The following is a 26,039-nucleotide window of genomic DNA, read 5'->3' on the forward strand; positions in this document are numbered from 1 at the left end:
TCACACCCTTTGCCCCTTTAGAATTTTGCTGTAATGTGGCCCTTTTTCCTTTTTGCCTTGAGTTTCTCTGCCCTCCACCTTTACTTTTTTTCTTTCTATCTTTTGCTTCTGCCCCCATTCTACTTTCCTCTGTCTCCCTGCATAGGTTCCCATCACCCTGCCATATTAGTTTAACCCCTCCCCAACAGCACTAGCAAACATTCCCCCTAGGACATTGGTTCCGGTCCTGCCCAGGTGCAGACTGTCCGGTTTGTACTGGTCCATTTCCCCCAGAACTGTTCCAATGTCCCAAGAATTTGAATCCCTCCTTTCTACACTACTCCTCAAGCCACGTATTCATCTGAGCTATCCTGCGACTCCTACTCTGACTAGCACATGGCACTGGTAGCAATCCGGAGATTACCATTTTTGAGGTCCTACTTTTTAATTTAGCTCCTAGCTCCCTAAGTTCGTCTTGTAGGACCTCATCCTGTTTTTTACCTATAATCGTTGGTACCTATATGCACCATGACATCTGGCTGTTTACCCTCCCCCTTCAAAATGTCCTGCACCTGCTCCAAGACATCCTTGACCCTTGCACCAGGGAGGCAACATACCATCCTGGAGTCTCGGTTGCGACCGCAGAAACGTCTGTCTATTCCCCTTACAATAGAATCTCCTATCATTATAGCTCTCCCACTCTTTTTCCTGCCCTCCTGTGCAGCAGAGCCACGCACGGTGCCATGAACTTGGCTGCTGCTGCTCTCCCCTGATGAGTCATTCCCCTCAACAGTCCCCAAAGCGGTGTATCTGTTTTGCAGGGAGATGAGCGCAGGGGACCCCTGCACTACCTTTCTTCCACTGCTCTTCCTGTTGGTCACCCATCCCCTATCTGGCTGTGTAACCTTTACCTGCGGTAAGACCAACTCACTAAACGTGCTATTCACGTCCTCCTCAGCATTGTGGATGCTCCAGAATAAATCCACCCGCAGCTCCAGTGCCGCAATGCGCTCTGTCAGATGCTGCAGGCGGATGCACTTCCCGCACGTGTCTATTTAAAGAGCCCAATAGTAGAATTTGTAGCAGTGCTATGAAGCTATTGCTGAAACTTTTCTGTTGCTTTTATTTTGTTTCCTGTTTCCACCAAGCTGGTCAGGAGCTTTGTACCAAAATTCTGGTACTGCCATTGTTTTGGTATTTTGTAGTACTGGGACAATTAAATTTTTAAAGGGTTCCCTGTTTAGTTGTGCAAATCCATTTCTGTGTGGGCAAATCAGACAATTAAGGCATTCATTTCAGAATTTCAATTTACTGCCAGCTGTACTCGAAGGATTTTTGACAGATCGCAAGTGCCGGGTTTTGGCCCATGCGCTTTGCATACCTAAACTCAGAACTTGTGGGGACCCCAAAATGCACACTTAGTACGTGCCCGTCGGGAGCGCAATTTCAGGCCCTATGATGTTGGCAATGGAACGCAGGCATGTCAATATCTGAAAAGAGGAAAGATAGGTTTGTGTTTTGGGTGTAGACCCTTGATCAGCATTCAGATGCCATGAGGCACTAATGGGTGGTAAGATTATCGGCATGTAAAGATAAATCCCATATCGCTTTACGTATAGATTAGGACTAGGAAGGGGTTAGGGCAGTGGTATGAAAGCTATTCTCTGAACTCATAACTAATCTTGTACCTTTCTAACACACTTAAAATAGTTTGATTTGGGTTCCTACTTTTTTTTGTGTTGTGAACATTTTCCCATGGAGTTATAAAATCTGCGTGGAATTTCCACATTGGTTTTCCAATCTCCTTTTTGGCAGAAGATCAACGGAAACCCAAAGATGTTAATGCCATTCCTTCGGGGTTTCCATCAAAGTTACGCCGGAGATTGGGAGAACTCCCCGGAAATTATATCCCATTGTGTTTTTCACCACTTGATGTAAAGGCGAATTACACAAACTTTGTGACATAGCAATCACAATGATACATTACTCCATGAAGAGATGATCAAAAGTATGAACACATTCCTATCTTTGTTTTAATCTTTATAATATTGAGAAACTTTCTTTTGAGTATTGATTCTGAATTCCATATCTTCTCTACTCCTGTGAATTGATTTTCTTCCTGTTGCCAACGTTATGGTTGCCAGTTTGCCAACAGCTTTGCATCAGATGAGAGGACAATTAGATTTTCGTACAAAGTGGGATAGCTGTGTTAGCAGGCTGGTTTAGTGCTTTATCATTTTTGGAAGCTGTGTTCAACGTTTCCCCACCTCCTGATCCCCAAAATGTTAGAATAGGCATTTCCTCTCTAGCAGCTGTAAGAAGCCTAAGATAAATAATGTTTGATCATTTCGACCCACTTCCTACCTGCCATTAGTCTATAGAACAAAAGTGTTCAGAATTTGGCACAAAATATGAACCTCACTCAGAGACAATGAAGATGAATGTTTGGAGAAAAATGGGAACATTTACACTACTTGCAGTATGCAACGGCTGCATGCAAGAAGTGCATATTGAAAAATTGTGTACTGCCAGCCGATGGATAGCAAATCATGGATTGAGTTTGCAATGCCATTTGGTATCCATCATTCCATGATCCTAAACAGTATATAGCTATTGCTACTCAACACTGTTTTAAATACATAATTGAGAATATTGCCAGAATTTCTCACTGCTAATCACTGACGACAACCACCATTATTCTCCTCTCTCCACCTACTCACAAGATATCACCTTGTAATTATGTGGCGTTTTTCACGTGGAAAAACGACCCTAGGTGTGAGAGGAACGTTGACTACCAAGCCAAAGACGGAGTGATTAGTGTAAGCCTTGGCTCAGTAGTAGCAATCTACCTGATTCAGAAGGTTGTTGGTTCAAGCCATACTTCAGGCACCAATGCTCTACTGAAGGAGTGCTGAGTTATCAGAGGTGCTGTCTTTTGGATGAGACGTTAAACGACGACGACGCCCTATCTGCTCTCTGGTGGATGCAAGAGATTTCCATGGTGCTATTTGAAGAGGAGCAGGGAAGCATTTCCAGTATCCTGGCCAACATTCATCCCTCAGTCAACATCATCAAAATAAGCCCAGATTATCTGGTCATTTGTTTAATTGTTGTTTGTGGGGTCTTGCTATACATAAATGGGCTGCTACATTTTTCTATATTACACATGATTATACTTCAAAAGTGCCTCATTTGCTGTAAAATGCTTTGAGATATCCTGAGGGTGTGAAAGATGCTATATAAAAGTAAGCTTCTCTCTTTGTGATAATTGTAAACTGTAAATGTATTCATGATAAAATTAGTCACAGCCAACCTATTTAATGCAAATGGTGTTTTAATTAATATATTTTCTGAACTTTCAACCTGCTGATAAACAGACTTCTAAAATCAACATACAATAAATACACTTTAATAGTTTAAATTAGTTTTTCACACATTACCAAGTATTTAGTGGCCCAAATAATCCATTTGAATACATTCAGTTACATCTGCCAGTCTGGAGTGCTCACAATATTTCTTTACTGAATTCTAATTTTTAAAATACACACTCTGTTCTTAACTTTATAGTTTAAGCACGTCATTTGAAAACACATCTGTATGATTGGCTCATTGTATCTCACTACTTTTTGCATAAATCCTGCCTTTGTGCAGTATATATTAATAAAATAACATATGCTGTGTCAGACCAAGGTTACATTTCATAAAGAAATATTGGTTGTAGGTTCTGAATTTTTGTGGAATAAATCAACAACAGGGCAGGCAATGTTTACAATGGAAACAGTTAATATGCAACTTTATAATTCTTGGCACTACTTCATGACATACTATGTACCCCAAAAGGGTCAGCAAATAATGGTTTCCTGCTAGCCAAGCAGTTATGCTATAAATGTGTCCTCAATAGACATATTCTCATGGGGAGAAAGGAAGAGCATCCAAAGCTAGAGCTCCCTGGGTGACATAAAGATATCGAGCTTGAAATGAGACAAAAAAGGGAGGCTTATGACAAATGGAAGGTTCCTAATACAGTAGAAACCAAGCTGACTACAGAAAGTACAGAAGAGAGAGTATGAGAATAGATTAACAGCTAACCTAAAAGGGAACTCAAAAGTCTTTTATAAACATAAATAGTAAATCAAAGAAAGGGCAGGGCCGAGTAGGGACCAAAAAGGAGATCATCTTGTGGAGGCAGAGGGCACGGCTGAGGTACTAAATGAGTACATTGCATCTCCTCCATTAGAGAAGAAGATGCTGCCAATGTAGCTGTAAAGGAGGAGGTAGTAGTGATATTGCATAGGATAAAAATATATAAAAAGGAGGTACTTAAAAGATTGGCAGTCCTCAAAGTAGAATAGTCTCCCAGTCCAAATGGGATGCCTCCTAGGTTACTAAGGGAAATTGTAGAAGCTCTGGCCACAATCCTCCTTAGATATGGGGGATGATGCTGGAGGATTGCAAATGTTGCACTCCTGTTTACAAAATGGGAGGGGGATAAACCCGGCAACTACAGTCGTCCTAACGTACCAGTGGTCAGGAAACTTTTAAAAACAATAATTTGGAACAAAATTAATCAGCATTTAGAAAATTATGGGCTAATAAATGAATGTCGGCACGGATTTGTTAAAGGCAAATCATGTTTGACTAACTTGATCAAGATCTTAGATGAAGTAACAGAGAGGGTTGATGTGCGTATGCACTTTCAAAAGGCATTTTACAAAGTACAGGTTGAACCTCTCTTATCTGGGATTCTCTGGTCCGGAAATTCCGTGGTTCGGCATCCGTGGCGGAACTGCTACTTTCCTGGGCCTGGGCTTGGAGCTCACTGTTAAGCGCTCCCGTGACACTCTGCATCTCACTCTGCTTCCCCATTATGGAATTGTGGAACTTGACGGTGCAGTGAAGGGCCGTCAGACCTGAGACAAACAGAGAAATGACCAATCACCAACATTCCCCGCCTCTCCTCCCTCACTCAGCGATCACCAGCACTGACCCCCCATGGTTCTGAAAATTCTCTGTTTCGGCACCGGTCAGGTCCCGAGGGTGCCGGACCAGAGAGGTTCAACCTGTACCACATGATAGACTTGTCAGCAAGATTAAAGCCCATGGGATTAAATCATAGATTCAAGTGGTATCATAGATACAACAGAGTAACCGGGGGGGCATATGTACACAAATTTTTGAAGATGGCAGGGCAAGTTGAGAAGGCTGCTAAAAAAGCATATGGGATCTTTGCCTTTATTAATAGAAGTATAGAGTACAAAAGCAAGAAAGCTATGCTAAACCTTTATAAAACGTTGGTTAGAGCTCAGCTAGAGTATTGTGCTCCATTCTGGACACCACACTTTAGGAGGGACGTCAAGGCCTCAGCGAGGATGCAGAAGGGATTTATTAGAATAGTACCAGGGATGAGGGACTTCACATGTGGAGAAGCTGGCTTGTTCTCCTTAGAGCAGAGAAGGTTGAGAGGAGATTTGATAGAGTACATAGATGTAAGGTGATTGGCAAAGGAACCAAAGGTGACATGAGGAAACAATTTTTTACGTAGCAAGTTATTGCGATCTGGAATGCACTGCCTGAAAGGGTGGTGAAAGCAGATTCAATAGTAACTTTCAAAAGGAAATTGGACAAATACTTGAGGGATAAAAAATTGCAGTATTGGGGAAAGAACAGCACGGTGGACAAATTGGATAGCTCCACCAAAGAGCCAGCACAGGCACAATGGGCTCCTATGCTGTATCATTCTATGAATCCTACAAACAACTATTTTTGCAGGTCTGTTGTTGAGAGGATTTAAACTACCTTCATGCTGAAGTGGTTTCATACGTTGGTAGCACATCAAGAAAGCATTTCATTTATATAGTGCCTTTTATGACCACCGGACATCCCAAAGCACTTTACAGCCAATTTTGAAGTTAGGAAATGAGGTAGCCAATTTGGCTCAGCAAGCTCCCACAAACAGCAATGTGTTAATGACCAGATAATCTGTTTTAGTGATGTTGATTGAGGGATAAATATTGTTCAGGACACCAGGGATAACTCACTTGCGCTTCGAATAATGCCACAGGATCTTTTATGTTCACCTGAGAGAGCAGACGGGGCCTCGGTTTGAAGTCTCATTCGAAAGACGGCACCTCAAACCATGCAGCACTCCCTCAGTATTGTACTGGAGTGTCAGCCAAAATTTTTGTGCTCAAAGTCTCTGGAATGGGACTTGAACTCACAGCCTTCTGACTCCGAGGTGAGGGTACTACCAACTGAGCCACAGTTGATGCTCAGTCCATTTCCTTTACAGGCCCTGTCATGGGACCAACATTTCCCCAGGAGTTGCGCCGTTTTTCTTTTGGGAGCAACTTCATTTTTCTGGAGTATCTTTTTAGTTGCAATTCTGGCCATTTAATTTGCGCCAGTGTAAGTGAGTTAGTTAGATTTTTTTAAATAGTTTTTTTTCAAAAGGGGGCTTTCCCAGCCACTTATGCCTGTTTTGGCCATTTAAGTGAGTTTGGCCAGCTAAAAGTTACTCCAAACTAACTTAGGCCAGCATAAGTTGTACATTCTTGTACATTCAGAAAAACCTTGCGTGACTTAAGAAATCAGCGCAGGCAGCCAGAGATGGGTGGGGGGAAGGAGACCTTGCAAAGCACTAAATACCTTCACAACATTAAAGAAGCATAAACACATTTAAAGCACCAAGCAGTACATTTGCACCAAGCACTAAAAGTAATAAGCAATTCATTAACAAATAAAAAATAGAAGGAACTCTGCACCTAAAGCACCAAGATCAAAGTAATAAGCAATCAATCAATCAATAAATAACAAATAAAAAATAGAAGTCCTACCTTCGGGAAAGCAGCGGGCTGCCGATGAGGGAGCCCATTTGGCCAGGGCTAGAGACGGCGTGCTTCGGGCCCCTCCCACACAGCCTGCAGCGCGCACTCTCAGATTCAGCCTGCCAGGAGCTACTGCACATGTGTGCAGAGGTCCCAGCACTGTTTTCAGCGCCAGGATTTGGCTCCGCCCCCAATCCACTGGGCCACATTACGCCACCACCAAGGAGAGGCTGGGGAGCGGCCAGAATCGTGAGGAAAATTTTTGGTGCGCTTGGAGGCGGACAAAAGCGGTGCACCTTGGGTGAGGGCGCCAGAAAAAGGGGTTGGGGAAATTTGAGCTCGTGATCTCTAGCTAACGCACCTGGTCTTCTGTGCTAGACAAACAACCACAGATATGATCTCCCATGGTAAATTTCAGCAAAATACTTTGACAGTTCTTAAAATTAATCAAGCAAAACTCCTGGATATTAATCTAATCTTGCAGCCTGAACTGTTCAGTGACCTGTTGGATTCCATAGAGGATTTATCTATTGCCTCAGCACCTTAGGAGCCATAATGTTTGAGAGAATGTTTTCATCTTTGTTATTTTGTACTCGTATATATTTTGCCCAGGTCTTTTTTAATGAGATTTGTGAACATAATATTATTTGCTGGAAGTATGTTTCAAATATCCTCAACTCTGTCAAAAGAGATTTTTTTAAAAATCTCTAGATTTGCTTTAACATCTCCTGTTTGTTCATCTTTTGGCTATGTCATCTAACTCTGTGAGCACAATTTAGCTTAAATAATCAGTTTACGCTTAAGTTGTTCATGACTTTCAGCACTTGAGACTCCTATCAGCAAATCTTAAAATCTTCAGTTTAATAAGCCATTGTGCTTAAATCACCATTTTATTATTCTCGGAACTCTCAGAAATGCACAAAAGTATCCTGATTATAATCGTTCAACCCTTGGTGGTCATGACTTCTGTTGCCCTAAGCTCTGGAATTCTCTGCCTAAACCTCTCCGCCTCTCTACCTCTCTTTCCTCCTTCAAGACGCTGCTTAAAATCTACCTCTTTGACCAAGCTTTTGGTCACCAGCCCTAATTTCTCTGTGTCAATTTTTTTGTCTCACATTACTTCCGTGAAGCGCCTTGGGATGTTTCACTATGTTAAAGGCACTATATAAATACAAGTTGTTGTTGTAATGCAGGGTGACCACATTTGCACAGAATATTGTAAATTGGTCTTCCAGTAAATAATGCAGGGTCATAATAATCTGTTAATTTATAGTTAAATATTTCCGACATACATCATGGTTGTTTGCCCTGTGAATAACAGCTCTACTTTAACTATATATTTCATAGAATGGTGGATGACCACACACAAATCACTGCCCCCAATAAAGCTTTTTTTCTATTTACCATCATCTGCTACCCTCTATTGTCATGCTAGCCATCCAGCCATTTTGTCAAGAATTTTAATCTCTATTCCATGCACCTTCATGCTTAAAAGCCTTGCAAGTAAAACTTTCCAAATGCCTTTATGGAAACTCAAGCAAATGGTATCTTTTAGATAGTTCCTTTCCATTAATTTAATGATTTCCTAAAAAAAAAATCAATAGATCATTGAAGCATGGCACGTTGAGAATTTCTTCTGGTTTGTGCTCTTTTATTGACAGCTTCAGATGCATTTGAACATCTTCCCTATTATAGGTGTTAGTCTAGATATTCTGTCATTGCTTTAATCGAGCAAAGGGGATTTTTACGCCATTCCCAACCTTAGGGTACCGATCCAGAAAAACCTACAGACATGCCCACCCCATTACAATATCTCTCTTTGCAAGAATTTCCTGACAATCTTTGTTCCCACCACTTTGACCCTGTTCCCAGGTTTTACTGTCATGATTTCATTTGAAGCAGTGTTCTGGATTTTCTAAACTGTTACAATCGTATATGCCTTTAGGAGGTCCCCTCTCAGTTGTCCTCTGATGCTAGGGATCCCATGGCTCCAAGCTTGAATATCTCTTGTGACTTTGGACACAATATTCAGAGTGCAGTCTGATCAAGGCATGCTATAGCTTTAGCATGACATTCTCTGACTTGTATTCTGCTCGCTCAGTGATTATATTTCGTGCAGTCTACTAACACCCCGAGATCTGGTAGTCTGATAACTTCACCGAGTTATTTCATCACTCATAGAGTAGTCTTGGATTTTTTTTTTAATGTGCAATACCTTATATTTACCTATATTGAATTTTATCTGGCATAGTACAACCCACATAAACTTTTCCAAGCTCATTTTTGTTGGATTGAACAAAGGAGTAATTTTCCAAATTTGTGCTGCCAATAGGGAACCTCCTCCGCTGACGGTGCATAATGGAATTTGAGGAGCATGGCACCTATGGTTTTCCAACCATTCAAAATATTAAGTTGGAAAATTGTGAAGTGTGCAACCACATTTCAAATGTGTGCTCTCCACAAGTGACGCTCCCTGCCACTGACTCCATCCCCTGCCCTAGCCACTGTCTGAAGTTAAACCAGACTGTTTGCAACCTATTTATCCTCTCCATCACCAAGACTGCCTACTTCCACTTCCATAATAGTGCCCGTCTCTGCCCCTGCCTCAGCCCATCTGCTGCTTAAACCCTCATCCATGCCAGTGTTACCTCCAGGCTCGACTATTCTAATGCTCTCTTGGCCTGCATCCCACCTTCCACCCTCCATAAACTTCAGCTCATCCAAAACTCTACTGCTTGTGTACAAACTTGCACCAAGTCCTGCTCACCCATCACCCCTGTGCTCACTGACCTACATTGGCACCCGGTCCGAAAATGCCTTGAATTTACAATTCTCATCCTTGTGTTCAAATCCTTGCCCCTGAACCACCTCCAGCCCTTCAACCCCCACAGATCTCTGCGCTCCTCCAATTCTGGCCTCTTGCGCCTCCCCAGATTTCATTGCCTTACCATTGGCGGCCGTGCCTTCAACTGCTTACCCCTAAGTTCTGGAATTCCCTCCGTAAACCTTTCTGCCTCTCTACCCCTCTCTCATTTAAGATGACCCTTAAAACCTACCTCTTTGATCAAGCTTTTGGTCACCTGTCCTACTCTGTGTTTATATGGCTCGGTGTCAAATTTTGTTTGATATCACTCCTGTGAAATGCCTTCGGATGTTTTATGACGTTAACGGTATTATACAAATACAAGTTGTTGTGGTTACCAGGACTGTAAGTCGGAAAACTATTCTTAAGATCCCATGATGCCTGTATTCAAGAGGTGACTGATTCACTGTTCTGGAATTGCTGAAAGGCTCTTCCGTCTCCTCAAGACAGTTGGAAAGAAAGTAATAATTTTACGCTGTTACTGCCTTCCTCAGTGATGGGTGTTGTCAAGTGGATGCATGTGGAGGTACAGGTGCCAATAATCAATTGAAAATATAAATCAATTCCAAGGGATTTCATTCGACTGTTTATTCTGTACCTGTACTATGTATTTTGTTTTGAATATTGACTATAGAATGAGCTGTTATTAGGATAGATCTGAGTAGAACAAACTTTGATAACAGGAGCCAATCTTCTGTCTGTAGCTTTGAATTGATACCACGATTTAGGTTTTATACATTTAGAGTCATTTTTTTTTTTACAGTGGATAAACTGTGAAATTCATGTTATGCATGAGGTGACATTAAAAGATTAATATTAGTTATTTGACAATTTAGTTCCAAAAAGTCAGAAATTAACAGTTTGCATCAAATTACATCTGAGTCACTTTTCAAGTAAGTGCTCTCCAGTGCTGGTGACATTAAACCTATTTAGAGTATTTACCTGAACAAAAACAATACTGTACATTAATATTAAAAATCATTAAAACTTTTAATTATGGGACTTTTAGTAGAAATTTAGTTTTTCAGTAAAAAGACGTCTGTTTTAAAGTATTTCTCAGTTACCGAATATTATCAGAATTATGGTTCATTATTAATGTGTTGGGAAGCACAGGACAATAGTATCAATATGAATTTTAAAAATAAATATTTGTATTGATATAGTCTTACTGTGTCAGTAAATGTCTCCAAAAAACCAGTTCACATGATGGCCCAGTAGCCAGAATACTAGCAGCAGAATCATGCAGACACACAATGTGTTGTGCAATCTCAACTATTTGGGTTCAGTCCTGTATTCCCTTTATTATTTGTGTGACTTATAATACTGTGTACTTTGCTTTTCTGGTAATTATTTTCATCCGTATTTTTCTTTCAGAATCAACTGCTGCATTCTAACTTCGATCTATGGAACCATTTTGCATATCCCAATTCAACATTTCCTTCCACAACTGATACCAGGTAATTAATCAGTTTTAATAATGTGTTTGCCAGTAAAACATTCTTTATTTGTGTGCTTGAATTATTTCTAAGCTTGTAAAAGAGTGTATAAAGTTACTAATTCTAACTGCATACAGAGTATTTTCCAGTGAGATGAATTGGTGTTACTGTACTGTTGGAGAGATTTTACCATTTTATGGACAATTGAACCATTCTGGCAGTTGTATTTTCTAAGAATTTGAGATATTTAGAAAGGCCTGGTACAATTTCTGGTAGCAATCGAAACATGAATTTGTTTGTAATATTGCAATATCTGTAAAATCCTAATTTTATTTTGATATTTATTGTTTTTACACGCTAATCCACACTCCATAAGGTAAATTTTACAAGACCACGAATGGAGTCTCATATGCAACACTGGGTGAAAAATTGTGTGCCCAACATGGCGCACAATTCATGGACCAGCTAGTTTTCTGACTGGTAATACTGGCCAAAGTAATGATGCAATACTACCTGTATGGTTAGACTTATTAAAATATTTCAATGCAATATTAAATTGTGGGGTAACAAATTATCAGGTTTGAGTTGAGGTAGCTTCGAAACACAGCGTGAGCCTCCCCGAAAAAAGTTGGGCACACAGTTATGGGGCGCTCACTTGCATAATCAGGTCTCTTAAAGCAAAGATAAATTTTGTCGTCATGTTTTTTTGTGGTTTCTTTTTGTTGCCTTTTGTTCTATGGCCTTATGGTTTTTTTTGCTAGAATAGCCTCTAAGTTTGCATTTTTCTTTCTCCCCAACATTACTTTTCTTCATTACTCTTGTGTCCTGCTGGCTTTGACTGACACATTACAAACAGATTACAATGAGTATTTCTTTGGGGGTTCCAAATGTCCTGCGAAACCAAATTGAATGAGGAATTTGTATGGTGCCAGAAGTGCAGGTGCAGTGACCCCGGAGGCCAAACCTCACTATCCTTCTCCCTTCCACTGGGCATGTCACATTCACTGCCAAATACTTCATAAGATAGATGTCACAGATCTGTGCTATCTGTTTCACAGTGAGCTGCACACAACATCTAGATCAGGAACATTTCTTCCCATAGAAGCGAACAGTATCAGAGTATAAAGCTTTCATATTACTCCATTCTTCCAAGCCAACCTGGTGACACCTGCCACATCATGCAGTTTGCAATGCTTACATATATCAGGGAGATGACAGAATTTATGTTTGCAGGGGATAACATCATCATCATTCTTGCTATAAAAAGGAGGCATCAGCTGGACAGGATGGACAGCTTTCACTAGGTGACAGGGTTCAAGCAATGTTCCCTTTAATTTTTTGGGTGGTATGCGGCCCCTTTAAGGGGCTGCGCGGTCCATTCAAAATACCACACATGCGTGGGTTTTCCTATTTAAAAGCCGGTGAGCCAGCTGCGGGGGAACTGAGTTTAAAGGGAACATTGCTGTCAAGCGCAAAGAATCACATATGGTACTCATGTAGATTCCTCATATCACTCAATGACAGCAACAACTTGTATTTATATAGCATCTTTAATGTAGGAAATTGGCGCAGTCCCAGCCTGCAAGACCATCAGCAGGCCTGGGCCATTAGAGGGAGCAATGTGTGGCATCATGCCACTTCAGGGAGCAGTACGTGCTGCTGCAGGAGAGCCATGGCTGGCAAAGGAGCGGCAAGAGTTCGTAGAGGGATGTGATTGGGGCCCAGAAGTGGCGAGGGCCCAGGGGCAGCACGGGCCAGCCCACACTGCGATATGTGTGCGCGCTAGGTCCGTGCAGCAGAGCTGGTCTCCAGTCGTCTTGGTTAATCCTTGTCACTGGACCAAGACCTAGCACTGTCAAGCCCATGTGGTGGCTGGTATGCAACGGCCACCACACGTTAAAAAAAGTCTACGCACAGGCATCTTCCACCCTTCAAGATGTAGTTCGGGATCTGGAATATTAGGTCCTTCATTGAAACACCTATGAACTCATCCCTTTTCGGCGTGGAAGCAAATCATCCTCACTTCGAGGGACTGTCTATGATGATAATGAATATAGTTAAAACGTCGCAAGGTGCTTCACAGGATCAATGATCTTCATGAAGGAAAGGGTTTGCACTTAATTAATGTTAACGTAGATCTTTAGCAGTGATTTGTTTTTTTGCATTAAGCATAGACAACATTTGACTTGCTTCCGACTGCCTATGGGAATATGAGACTACTGGGATACTTTACTCCCTCCCTATAATGATAGCTTCTGAGGATTGGGCATATCATTCTCTGGGCATACCTTTTAATGCCATTATCTTGGAGGAGAGGATACAGTAAAGGAGATGATGTACCCAGAAGATACCCTTCCCTCAAAGAATTTACAGGCAATACAGGTCCTATGAAGACCTTAGTGAGGAGATGTGTATTAGAAGGATGTGCTTCACCAAAGATGCAAGGAGTTGCAGCTATAACCACATGGCTCTTTCTGTAGCTATGAAGGTGACACCAGTACTCACGTATTTGTTTTTCATCCAGTTTGACATCACAGCCGGGCAGCAGTAAGATAAGGCCATCTAGTGTTATGGGGTTGCTGGCTTTTCCCTGTATTCTGTTGCTATAAATAGCACCCGCATTGCTTTGTAAACTCCTACAGTTAACCCCCTTAATCTCACTCTTTGTGTAGATTGTGTACACACTATGTAAAAGGTCCTGCACATCAACATGGGATTTGCTAGAAGTTTCCATGATGGCTTTATGAATTCGGCCCTCCATGAGGTCTTCAAGAAAGCATATTATGTCAGTGGGTGGCATATGAGCGACGAGGTGTACCCTCTGCTTCCATGGATAATGATAGCCCCACCCCCCGGCAAGAGTTGCATGACCAACAAAGAAGGAGCACTACAAGGCACATGCCTCTACCGCATCTGTTATTAGAGGACCATCATGGGGCAATTTTACTGCCTTGGCAGATCAGGAAGGGCTCTGCTGTATGTTGAGCTCATGTGCCCCGTATAGTTGTTGCCTGCTGTACCCTGCACAACTTTGTCATCCAAAAATGCCTGGACATGGACAGTCTATGAGAGGTTTCCCAACCCGCAATCGAGGCCAAAGTCCGTAGAGGAAAGCATCAAGGATGCCAGTCACTCAGGACACCTAAGTGACTGTTGCAAGAAGCATCAGAGTACAACTGATGCCTGAAGTCGTCTTTTCTGTTTAACGCAGTCTATCTTGCCACCACTGCCATAACTCCTCCTTCTCCATCTTCAAATAAAGAACTAATCCTTCAATCCACTCACCTTCCTCGAACATCACAACACAAAAGTCTCTTTGCCCCTATATGATCATGCCAATGATAGTCACCTGATTAAGTCAGCATTGAATAAGTGCACACTTTCTTGCATAACATAAATCGCCATAAATAACAAAGCACAACCTAAGTACAACAATCTCCAAAGTGAATACAAGCCAAGCTATTCTTTCCTGGAACTGCTGGCTGTATCTCTTGAAGCTTTACCCATGGCTGCTTGGTGTTGTCTCCTGCATACCACTGGTGGGAGAGGGAAAACCGGATGCCTGGCCAGTGCTGCTGTCCTGAAAAGCAGCAGCCTCAGGCAGGTTGCCGCCAATCATCACCATTCTATTGGACCCTGGATCTGTCCCCAGTGATCAACAGGATGGTTGGTCTAATGGCAGCTATCCGATCCTGATAAGATCAGAGTGATACGGTCAAGAAAATACCCTCTTGGTCACAATATACAGCTCATGCACCCCTTCCAACACAATTTGAGCTCCTGGGAGAGGCGAAGAAACATAAAAACCCAAGCCAATTTGGAAGGAGAAAATCTGGGAAATTCCTCTCCAACCCCCACCTTAGGCGATCAAAACTTATCACGGCAATCAATCACGCTGACTCTGGTAATGGCATGTAGTGTCTTGCGTTTGTATGAGGTGATTTCTGCCCAGCCAGAAACAGGTCCAGCTCTTGCTTGAAGGAATTCAGCAAATCAGAGTCCATTGAATGAGCTGGTAGTCTGTTCCAGACAGCGACCTGTATCCAGGTTCCCAGGGTTTGGAAGCTGGTATGCAAGGTACTGCCTAATCTCTCCCATACTACTGTTTGTACTTCTGTGGATGAGGAGACGCTGACTGGTCCCTGGCTACTTCTCAGGTGAGGGATTGTTACAGTTTCCAGTGAAGCTGCTACACGCTCCATTGATGCCTGCAGCACAGTAAAAATGTCTTAATGTTGCCACCGTTGAAGACTAGATTCTAGAGTCACAGCAGTCGGTTGCTATACAGCCTCTGAAACTGACCTCAGAGCCTGCTTATAGATGGATGATGCGCCTCGACCTTCGTTTCTTTTCAGGTGACTGCCCATGAGTTCTGGGTCCAACAACTCTGAAGCCATAGGCAGTCTTTTCCTCATCTCCATTAGGAAGGTGGCACATCCTCACCCACTCCTCTAGCTCCCTTGTGTTCTGTGAATCACTAGGTGCTGCATTGCCAATCACTCTGTCTAATTCCCTCTGGGTGAATGTATCTTGCGTTGGTACAGGGGCATAGAAAAGTACGTGATGCAAGGATGAGATTGAGGGGGTTGTGGCAGAGGAAAATGGGATAGGATCTTGTTCCAGTGATTCATGGACGGCCTTAACCTTCAGCTCCTCTCCCGACTCATCATCATCATCCTCTTCGGCATCATTATCCTCACAATACACAAGCAAGAAGTTCAGTTTCTCCTGTTCCTCCTGCCAGGGACTTAAGCACATAACTCCAGTGCAGTGCTGAGGGAATGCAGCACTGTCGGAGATGCCGTCAGATGAGATATTAAACCAAGGCCTCGCTCAGGTGGACGTAAAAGATCCAATGGCACTATTTCGAAGAAGAGCAGGGGAGTTATCCCCGGTGTCCTGGCCAATATTTATCCCTCAATCAGCATAACAAGAGCAGATTATCTGGTCATTATCACATTACTGTTTGTGGGAGCTTGCACTGTGCAAACTGGCTGCCGCGTTTCCCATATTACAGCAGTGACTATACTCGAAATGTACTGCATTGGCTGTAAAGCACTTTGAGACATTCGGTGGTCGTGAAAGGCGCTATATAAATACAAGTCTTTTTTCTTTACTCTCCTTTATTATCATAATTATCTTCTTCCTTTTCTGTCCGCCCTTACCAGTGGTGAATCTGCAGGATAGGAGGGCACAAGATAAGAATTGGTTAGCATAACTCCTTTGGGAGTAACGAGACAGAGAAGGGTGTGGAAACTTGTGAATGTGTGCTGCTTCACAGGAATGCCACAGTGGTTGTGTAGATGCGTACTCACTTACCTAGCGCCAACACTGTCACTGACATTGCCATCTCCCATGGTTAGATCTTTATGCAGATTGTCCTCCAGCAACTCCATGGCCTGCTCTTTGTCAGGAAAATCCCTCCGATTTCCTGCCTCTCGCAGATATTGTGTGCAAGTTTCTTCCGCAACAAGATCATAGAATGGTACAGCACAGAAGGAGGCCATTCAGCCCATTGTGTCTGTGCTGGATCTTTGAAAGAGTTAGCCAATTAGTCTCATTCCCCTGCTCTTCCCCATAGCCCTGTAAATTGTTTCCCTTCAAGTATTTATCCAATTCCCTTTTGAATGTTACTATTGAATCTGCTTCTGCCACCCTTTCAGGCCGTGCATTCTAGGTCACAACAACTTGCTGCATAAAAAATGTCTTCATGGTGCATCTGGTTCTTTTGTCATTGACCTTAAATCTGTGCCCTCTGTTTACTGACCCTTCTGCAACTGGAAACAGTTTCTCCGTCTGTTTTACTCTCTCAAAACCAATCATGATTTTGAACATTTCTATCAAATCTCCTCTTGCCCTTCTCTTCTCTAAGGAGAACAACCCCAGCGTCTCCCGTCTCTCCTCATAACTGAGGTCCCTACTCCCTGGTACTATTCTGGTAAATCTCTTCTGCATTTTTTCTAAGGCCTTAACATCATTCCTAAAGTGTGGTGCCCAGAACATAATACTCCAGCTGAGGCCTAATCCGTGTTTTATAAAGGTTTAGCATGGCTTCCTTGTTTTTGTACTCCATGCCTCTCTTAATAAAGCCAAAGTACCCACATGCTTTTTCAACAGTCTTCTTAACTTGTCCTGCCACCCTGAAAGATTTGTGTTCTTTACTTTAATACTTCACATACTTTCAAATTGTACAATTTAGTTCATATTACCTCTCCTCATTCTTCCTTCACACTTCTTTGCATTAAATTTTATCTGACATGTGTCTGCTCATTTCAACTGTCTGTCTATGTCCTCCTGAAGTCTGTTACTATCCTCATCATTGTTTACTACATTTCCGAGTTTTGTGTCATCTGCATACTTTGAAATGATGCCCTGTACACCCAAGTCCAGGTCATTATAATATATGTTAAAAAGTAGTCTTAATACTGACCCCTGGGGAACACCATTGTATACTTCCTGCTAGTCTGAAAAACAACCATTGACCACTACTTTCTGCTTTCTGTCCCTTTGCCAATTCCATATCCACGCTGCCACCAATCCTTTAATCCTTTGGGCTTTAATTTTGCTCATGTCTATTATGTGGTACATTGTCAGACCCCTTTTGAAGGTCCATATGCACAACATTAACCGTGGTACCCTCATCAACCCTCTCCCTTAAAGATTAAGTAAATTAGGTGAAGGCTCGCAATTGAAGGATGTCTCCCAGGTTACCCTGTTAAAGCAGAGAAAGGGGCTTTAAGGTTGTGCATGCTAGTAAATGCTGGTAGAGGAGATGACAATGCATACTGTGAGATCCTGTTAATTACTGCAGAAGATAAAGGTACGCGGAGTCAGCGGAAATATATTAGCATGGATAGAGAATTGGCTGGCTAACAGAAAGCAGAGAGTTGGGATAAATGGGTCCTTTTCAGGTTGGAAATCGGTGGTTAGTGGTGTGCCACAGGGATCGGTGCTGGGACCACAACTGTTTACAATATACATAGATGACCTGGAGGAGGAGACAGAGTGTAGTGTAACAAAATTTGCAGATGACACAAAGATTAGTGGGGAAGCGGGTTGTGTAGAGGACACAGAGAGGCTGCAAAGAGATTTACATAGGTTAAGCGAATGGGCTAAGGTTTGGCAGATGGAATACAATGTAGGAAAATGTGAGGTCATCCACCTTGGGGGAAAAAAAAACAGTAAAAGGGAATATTATTTGAATGGGGAGAAATTACAACATGCTGCAGTGCAGAGGGACCTGGGGGTCCTTGTGAATGAATCCCAAAAAGTTAGTTTGCAGGTACAGCAGGTAATCAGGAAGGCAAATGGAATGTTGGCCTTCATTGTGAGAGGGATGGAGTACAAAAGCAGGGAGGTCTTGCTGCAACTGTACAGGGTATTGGTGAGGCTGCACCTGGAGTACTGCGTGCAGTTTTGGTCACCTTACTTAAGGAAGGATATACTAGCTTTGGAGGGGGTACAGAGACGATTCACTAGGCTGATTCCGGAGATGAGGGGGTTACCTTATGATGATAGATTGAGTAGACTGGGTCTTTACTCGTTGGAGTTCAGAAGGATGAGGGGTGATCTTATAGAAACATTTAAAATAATGAAAGGGATAGACAAGATAGAAGCAGAAGGTTGTTTCCACTAGTCGGGGAGACTAGAACTAGGGGGCACAGCCTCAAAATACGGGGGAGCCAATTTAAAACCGAGTTGAGAAGGAATTTTTTCTCCCAGAGGGTTGGAAATCTGTGGAATTCTATGCCCAGGGAAGCAGTTGAGGCTAGCTCATTGAATGTATTCAAATCACAGATAGATAAATTTTTAACCAATAAGGGAATTAAGGGGTATGGGGAGCGGGCGGGTAAGTGGAGCTGAGTCCACGGCCAGATCAGCCATGATCTTTTTGAATGGCGGAGCAGGCTCGAGGGGCTAGATGGCCTACTCCTGTTCCTAATTCTTATGTTCTTATTATGTAACCCCTTAACCAGAGTTAATTGTAAAAGATTAGTTGTACAGCCTGAATTTAAGGGGGTGAGGAGTGTGTTAATGCCCAATGCAGAAAGGAGAATAGCTGATGTATTACCTTCCCTACTTTGCTCAGGTCATTGGTCTTCCTGCAGCACTCGTGTGCAGTTCTTGGGGTGAGAGAGTTGGCATTCAGTGCCAGTGCCATCTCCCTTCATGTGGCACAAGTGGTTTTTTTTGTACAGCTTTGTCCAATGGAGACGCAGTCTTTTTCTCTCTCTTTTGCAGTTTCATTGAGGAGGGTTTGGGGGTTGTCACAATGAAATTGTGAGGTTTTTATTTGTTTCTCTTGGTAATGGCCTTGTTCCTCCTTCGGATGTGTGTGCCAGATCCTCCAGTGGAAGAAAAATCTCACATGAACCATCCCGTGCAGTTACCTGACAGTGACTCAGTTAGCCAAACAATTTCATACTTTATCTGCGGCTCCTCCAGCCCACTGCTCTAATCTTCAGCCCGACATACGACATACTAATTTCTAAGCACACCCAGCAGAGTACTCCTATTTTACACAGAATTTATACTAGAGAATGACCAGCGGATATTTAAATGAACTAACCCCACAAATTTTGGTGGATTCAGCTCTGCTGAATACTGACAGGTGCATCTTTGGTACAAATCTGGCATAATTTGCTACGTGGAATTTTGGACCCATTTTTCCGAGTTCCCCATTAACTCCTTTTGTGATTATCTTATGGTTGTTTCTCCTTGTTACCAACTTACCAACCAATGGAAACAAATGATTTTAACTGCTGCCTCGCACAGTTTCCGCTGAGCAGAGGGATTAAAATTTCCCCCATAATAATTGCTTAATGATCTCAACTGTTGTTTGTGGCTACTACACAGCAGGTGACGACACTTCAAAAGTAATTCATTGTATGCAAGATGATTTGGGACATCCTGAGAATATGATAAAGTGCTATATAAATGCAAGTTTATTTAAAATGTGACGGTTAACAGTGCCATACCAGTTTATATTTCTTTTAAAATGCAAACAAGAAGTGCTCCATCAAGTAAGCTAGCTAAGAATTGCCAAGACTTGCCTGTTGATCAGAATCAGATTTCAGTGCATTTATGCTGGGATACTTTGAATGGGATTCCAGGTATGTACACGAGGTCAGGCTCTAATATTGCAGCAGAATTGTCCTTGACCCTCTCTGAAGTGAAAGTATCAAACCTGGTCAAATTGAAGGCTTTCTAAGAAGAAGAAACAATATTTAAAAAGCATCTTAAATGTAAATGTTAAGTGGCACTATCTCTGCAATCAATTTATGTTGCTTTTAAGCAGCTTTTAAATTCTGTCATGACGTGCTGTCATTGTAAATATCACATGTCACAGCTTGCAAGTTGCCCGCATGACTGTGATAGTGATTTCTTGGAATCTGGGACTACAGCAGGAATGACCTCAGACTAAATTTTGTTCTACAAAACAATTAAGAGCCACTGTTAACATTGTTTAGCAGCATGCAAACTGTCATCCATATTTCAGTTCTCATCTCCCCGTTAGTGGTAGCGATGGACATTTACTATGGATGGACAGGGCAGGTATATCAACATTGATGTGCAAGGGAAAGTAGTCACAAAAGAGCTTGGACCTGTTCCATATCTTGGGGATTGTTTTCAGAAATATTTTTCAAGAAAATTAAAAAGAATTACACTTACTTTCTGGGGCAGGGGTTCAGAATAGGTCTTTCTGTCATTTTAGATTTTCTTTTAGCTCTGTAACATGGAGTGGGGAAAAATGTAAAAGACACTTAAATTTATACAGCACCTTTCATGACCATGGGACATCCCAAAGCGCTTTACAGTCAGTAAAGTATTTTTGAAGTATAGTTACTGTTGTAGTGTAGGGAAGTGGAATAACCCTGGAGGCTGTATGCGAATATCTCTCTATGCATTCCCTGATCCCGTAAATAATATAAACTATGAGAAAGGAAGAAGTTATCTCAGCAATTCCTTATTGACCCCAAAACTAGTTCCTGGAAATCCTAGCAAAGACCACTGCTCGGCAAGGGGAATTTCCCCTCTCAGTTGAGACAAGGGGCCGGAATTTCGAGAGGTTTTCGGCGTGATTTGACCCTCCGTGGTGAAAGCCAGGCGGGATCCTCAGGTACTTGTTTGCGGTGGCGCTTCCAAGTACCGCCGGGGAGAGGTGCGCCGACGTGTAATGACTCCGATTGCGTTTGCGATCGTGTTTCGGCACTCTCCCGACCCGACCCATACGCTGCGCCCAGGACAGCGACAGGACAACCCTGGCGGTGCAGCCCTGTCAGCAGCGGGAAGTCAGTAAACCTGCAAAAAAGGTAAGTTAAAGTTTTTATTTTTAAATTTTTTTTGCAGCGATTACTTAATTAAGATTCTTGTAAATGTTTTTGGAATGTTTTTTGGAATTCTTTTTGTACCCCCTTCCAAGGCGTCTCTCGCAGCGCTCCCAGCCTCACACTAAAGTTGGCGAGGATCGCATTTTTGCGCCGAGAACACTTGCGCAATGCCTCCCTTTGCGCAGAACCAACAGCCGAAAGTTAGGCCTTAAAATGTTAGCGCAGCGAAAACGTTAATTTTCACTTATCGTTTGCATTTTTGCGCCAAAACCCAAAAATTCGGCCCGTAAAGTACTACTACAGAGACCTGAATATGTTCTGGTTGCTGAAAGATAATGGCTGATAGAATACAGCCTCACATCTTCAATGGTAGATGTCTTGATTGGTTCCCATAGATAAAACTTATAATGCTATATGGGAAAAAATTTATATTAATGTACCTTAGGTGTACAAGAGAGATTAGGAGAAATGTATGTGGTTGATCATTTGGACTTGGAATGCCCCTATCAGAAACAGTGGTGGCAGCAGAATCCATAAAAGCTTTTAAGATGGTAATAAATAAATTATATTTTTTTTAAAGACAATGGATAAGGGATTAGAACTAAATGGATAACTCTTTTAGAGAGCCAGCACTGACATGATGGACCAAATGGCTTTTTGTGCTGTATACTTTGATGATTCCGATATTCACTTGGTGATGCTTTCCTTTGTATTGCACCAGTTAATAGATTGATTTTTAATGCTCAGTTGATGACGATAATTATTATGATGAAGAAGTGTAACCCAGCATATTTAGTAATAAGTTAATAAGTATTTGCACAACTTTAATGCTGAGCATAGAAACATAACCAGCTTAGTTGAACTGCAGCTAATTTACATAAATTAATGCATCAGAATTTTCAGAAACAAACTTGTAACCTGGAGATAGTGGAGTGTTGGAATCCAGATTGTTTATGTTAATCAATACTATAGAAAATACAGATCAAAATACAAAAGGCTAAATTTAATATGGTACTAAGACGCTATTTTAATTAAAATAATAAATAGATGATTGTTTTGGAAATTATATCTCTCAACTTTTCGACATTTTCCCAAGTGCTCTGAGCTGTTTTCAAAGTTTAGGCAGTGAAAACTTAATCCAAACTAACTTAGAATGGAGTAAGTGAAGATTTTTGTACATTCGAAAAAACCTTGTCTACACTTTAGAAAATCAGGCGTAGGTTACAAATTAGGGAATGGGGGGGGGAGGGGGGTTTAAAGGGAAGTTTACAAACATTAAACACTTCAGTTTTACAAATAAAGAGCCATCATCAATAATAAATGATAAAAATATCAATAAATCAACCAATAAATCAATCAAAAAAAATTAATAAAAAATAAAAAAAAATTTAAAAATCAATAAATAAAAAAATTTCTACTTACCGACTGCAGCACCGGGGAGAAGGGGGTGGGGGGGCGAGAAGGGAGTGGGGAGGGAGGGGGAGAAGGGGGGTGGAGGGGGAGAAGGTGGGTGGGGGGAGGGGGGGAGGAGGAGGGTGGGGAGGGGGGGAGGAGGGGAGGAGAAGGGTGGGGAGGGGGGGAGGAGGAGGGTGGGGAGGGGGGGAGGAGGAGGGTGGGGAGGGGGGGAGGAGGAGGGTGGGGAGGGGGGGAGGGTGGAGGGGGGGAGGAGGAGGAGGGTGGGGGGGAGGAGGAGGGTGGGGTGGGGGGAGGAGGAGGAGGGTGGGGTGGGGGGGAGGGGGAGGAGGTGGGGGGAGGAGGAGGGGGAGGAGGTGGGGGGAGGAGGAGGAGGGTGGGGTGGGGGGGAGGGGGAGGAGGTGGGGGGTTGGGAGGAGGAGAGGAGAGGCGAGGAGGAGGAGAGGAGGAGCGAGGAGAAGGGGGGGAGGGGCGAGGCGAAGGGGGGAGGAGGAGAGGGAGAGAGGAGGGAGGGAGGGAAGGAGAGGAGGGAAGGAGCGGGGAAGGAAGGCGAGAGGAGGGAGGGAGGGAAGGTGAGAGGAGGGAGGGAGGGAAGGCGAGGGGAGGGAGGGAAGGCGAGAGGAGGGGGGGAGGGAGGGAAGACGAGAGGAGGGGGGAGGGAGGGAAGGCGAGAGGAGGGGGGAGGGAGGGAAGGCGAGAGGAGGGGGGAGGGAGGGAAGGCGAGAGGAGGGAGGGAGGGAAGGCGAGAGAAGGGAGGGAGGGAAGGAGAGAGGGAGGGGGGAAGGGGGAGAGGAGGGAGGGAGGGGAGAGAGGAGGGAGGGAGGGGAGAGAGGAGGGAGGGAGGGAGGGGAGGGAGGAGGGAGGGAGGAAAGGAGAGATGTGGGGGGGGAAGGGAGGGAGGGGGTGCGGGGAAAGGGAGAGAAGGCGGCTGAACGGCCGGGCCCAAGACTTCGGATTTACAGGTAGGTGGCGTCGGGTCTCGGGGGGGAGTCGCGGAGGTCCGGGGGGGGGGGGGCAGGGGGGCGAGTCGCGGGTCGGGTGAGAGGAGCCTTATCCACGCTGCCCCAGTGAGGCCGTTTGGCCAGGGCTAGGGGCTGCGTGCTTCGGGCCCCTCTCACAGTTTTGGGCGCCTGGAGCTACTGCACATGCGCGCCCACTGTAGCGCGCATGTGCAGAGGTCCCGGCACTGTTTTCAGCGCAGGGACCTGGCTCCGCCTCCTACAGCTCGTGCTGTGCCGCGCCCAGCTCCGGAGGGCCTGCAGGGAGCCGAAGAATAGGTATGTTTTTTTTAGGCGCACTTTCTGGCGCGAAAAACGGGCGTCCGGGAAATGGCGCAGTTCGAAACTTGGACCCTGTATTTTGAAGTTAACCCAAGCTCTGCGCTAGTCAAGCAAAGACAGTTACTTTTTATGGCAAAACCTCCTTTTCTGTAAAGTAATATTTTGTTGTAGGCTGTAATAATCTATAAGGTAAAGTAAAATGGGCATCAAGTAGCTGCAAAATGTTGTATTCTACAGCTATTCAAATTTCAAATCCTGCATCTCAGCATGGGAGCTAATTGGAAAGGATCTGTCACATATTGTATAAAGCACCCAAGTCACAGCTGAACATTCTTAAAACATATACAAAAAGAGAAAGAAAGCCAATCATTTTTAATGACCTTGAGAAAATAGGGTCCCTCCACAAGAGGAGGTGCAAAGCAGTTACCAATCTAGAAAAACAACCAACAGCAAACATTACTAATATGCTCCAGAACCCAAACTACTCATCTGCATTGCCACCAGCGACCAGCCGGTCCTTATTGTGCCTCGATTACGCTTCTGTTTGGGCACAGGAAATCCCAGGCCATACAGGATGAGTGGTCTGCCAGCTTAAATGGTTGCAAGCTTATTACTCAACCCAGAAGTGTTATGTTTTTGAATTCCCCAGATGCCTGCCACACAAACTCACTTAACATGGTTGAGTTTCATCGGTTCTTTATTACTTTAAATTTTTTTCTCCCTTTTTTCAGTTATTCCTCTCCCTCGCCTTCAGGATTCTCCAGCATCAGACAATTGCCGTGGACTGAGAGGAGGTCAAACGATTTGTTTCCCGCCATCTAACCACAGAGGCCAGGAAATTCCTCGGCGGTGCTCCCGCTCCACCGGCGTCACACGCGAAGTAACGCTGGCAGAGCAGGAGCAGGACGGAGGAATTTCCCTGCCGTAATTTCAGCGTTGGCTTATAGAAGGGGTTGATTTCCTCTCTGATTCTCCATCTATTCTTGTGATGAAGTTAGGTTCTGTCCCAGATGAGCGAGCTGGGGATTCAGAGGTGCAACTGATCTGACCAGCAAATCAGTAATCGAAGTGCTGCATCACCAGGCTATATTGTTTTATTGATTCTCCTCCAGGTCATTAGATAAAGTGTCAGGCAGAAACAATCTGTCCACTTTGTCTTTTTGCGTTATCATTTTACACCACTTCCTACTGACAATGAATAGCATTGACTGTCCTGGAGTCTATGGCCTTGTCTGTCCTGCCAAAAACTAATGTCAGGCACTCTGCAAGGGGTGAGGATGTAAAAAAGTGACTGTCAAGCAAAAAATGTGTATGGATTTTCTAATTCCAGCTATAGAACATATCGCAAGTTCATACATTGATGGTCTTACTCTCATTTTTCATGAGTAAAGACTAATTTAATTTTACCCTGTTGTTTTGATTCAATATTGCCATCCAGATAAAATTAAAGCCACATTTGCTAACCAACACATGCAGCATTTCTCAAAGATCTTTTGCTGTAGGGGTTTAGATGAATGTAACAGTATTCCCAGCAGTTGTCATTTTGGCTGGATAATTTGTTTTTTTTCCCAAAAGCTCCGTAGTTTTAGATAAAGACATGAATACAGTAATTATAGATCCATTTCTGAGAAGCACTCTTAGTCATGATTGATTTTATATTGTCATGATATTCTGTAGCATACAATGTGACCAGACTGGTGGCATTTTGAAGTGATTTTTCCGGTAGAGGAATGAAAATGAAATACCAGCATCTTATGTAAGTGAGACAGTCGAAGCAAATATGGCAGTAATTTACTTAGCTTAGACAATCATTATTGATTGTACATGCTGTATTCAAAATAATTAATATGTATATTATTAGTCAGATGGCCTGCTGCAGCCATTTTTTTAAAAGCATATTCATGTTTTAAATA

At 43.1% G+C, this 26,039-nt stretch overlaps 1 protein-coding gene across 5 annotated transcripts in view; it reads left to right on the forward strand.

Moving 5' to 3' along the window:
* Positions 1 to 26,039, forward strand: part of sbno2b (strawberry notch homolog 2b) — a 184,904-nt gene that overhangs the window by 40,468 nt on the left and 118,397 nt on the right. For 4 of the 5 annotated variants that reach the window (XM_070859729.1, XM_070859727.1, XM_070859728.1 and 1 more), the window contains one exon: positions 11,041 to 11,123. In XM_070859729.1, coding sequence (XP_070715830.1) covers positions 11,041 to 11,123 — 83 coding nt within the window. Of the gene's footprint in view, positions 1 to 11,038; positions 11,124 to 26,039 lie in introns of those variants that run through there. The other variant, XM_070859731.1, reaches the window with a different exon arrangement.

The sequence above is a fragment of the Pristiophorus japonicus genome, chromosome 18 (assembly GCF_044704955.1).
Source record: "Pristiophorus japonicus isolate sPriJap1 chromosome 18, sPriJap1.hap1, whole genome shotgun sequence".
NCBI classification, from domain to species: domain Eukaryota; kingdom Metazoa; phylum Chordata; class Chondrichthyes; family Pristiophoridae; genus Pristiophorus; species Pristiophorus japonicus.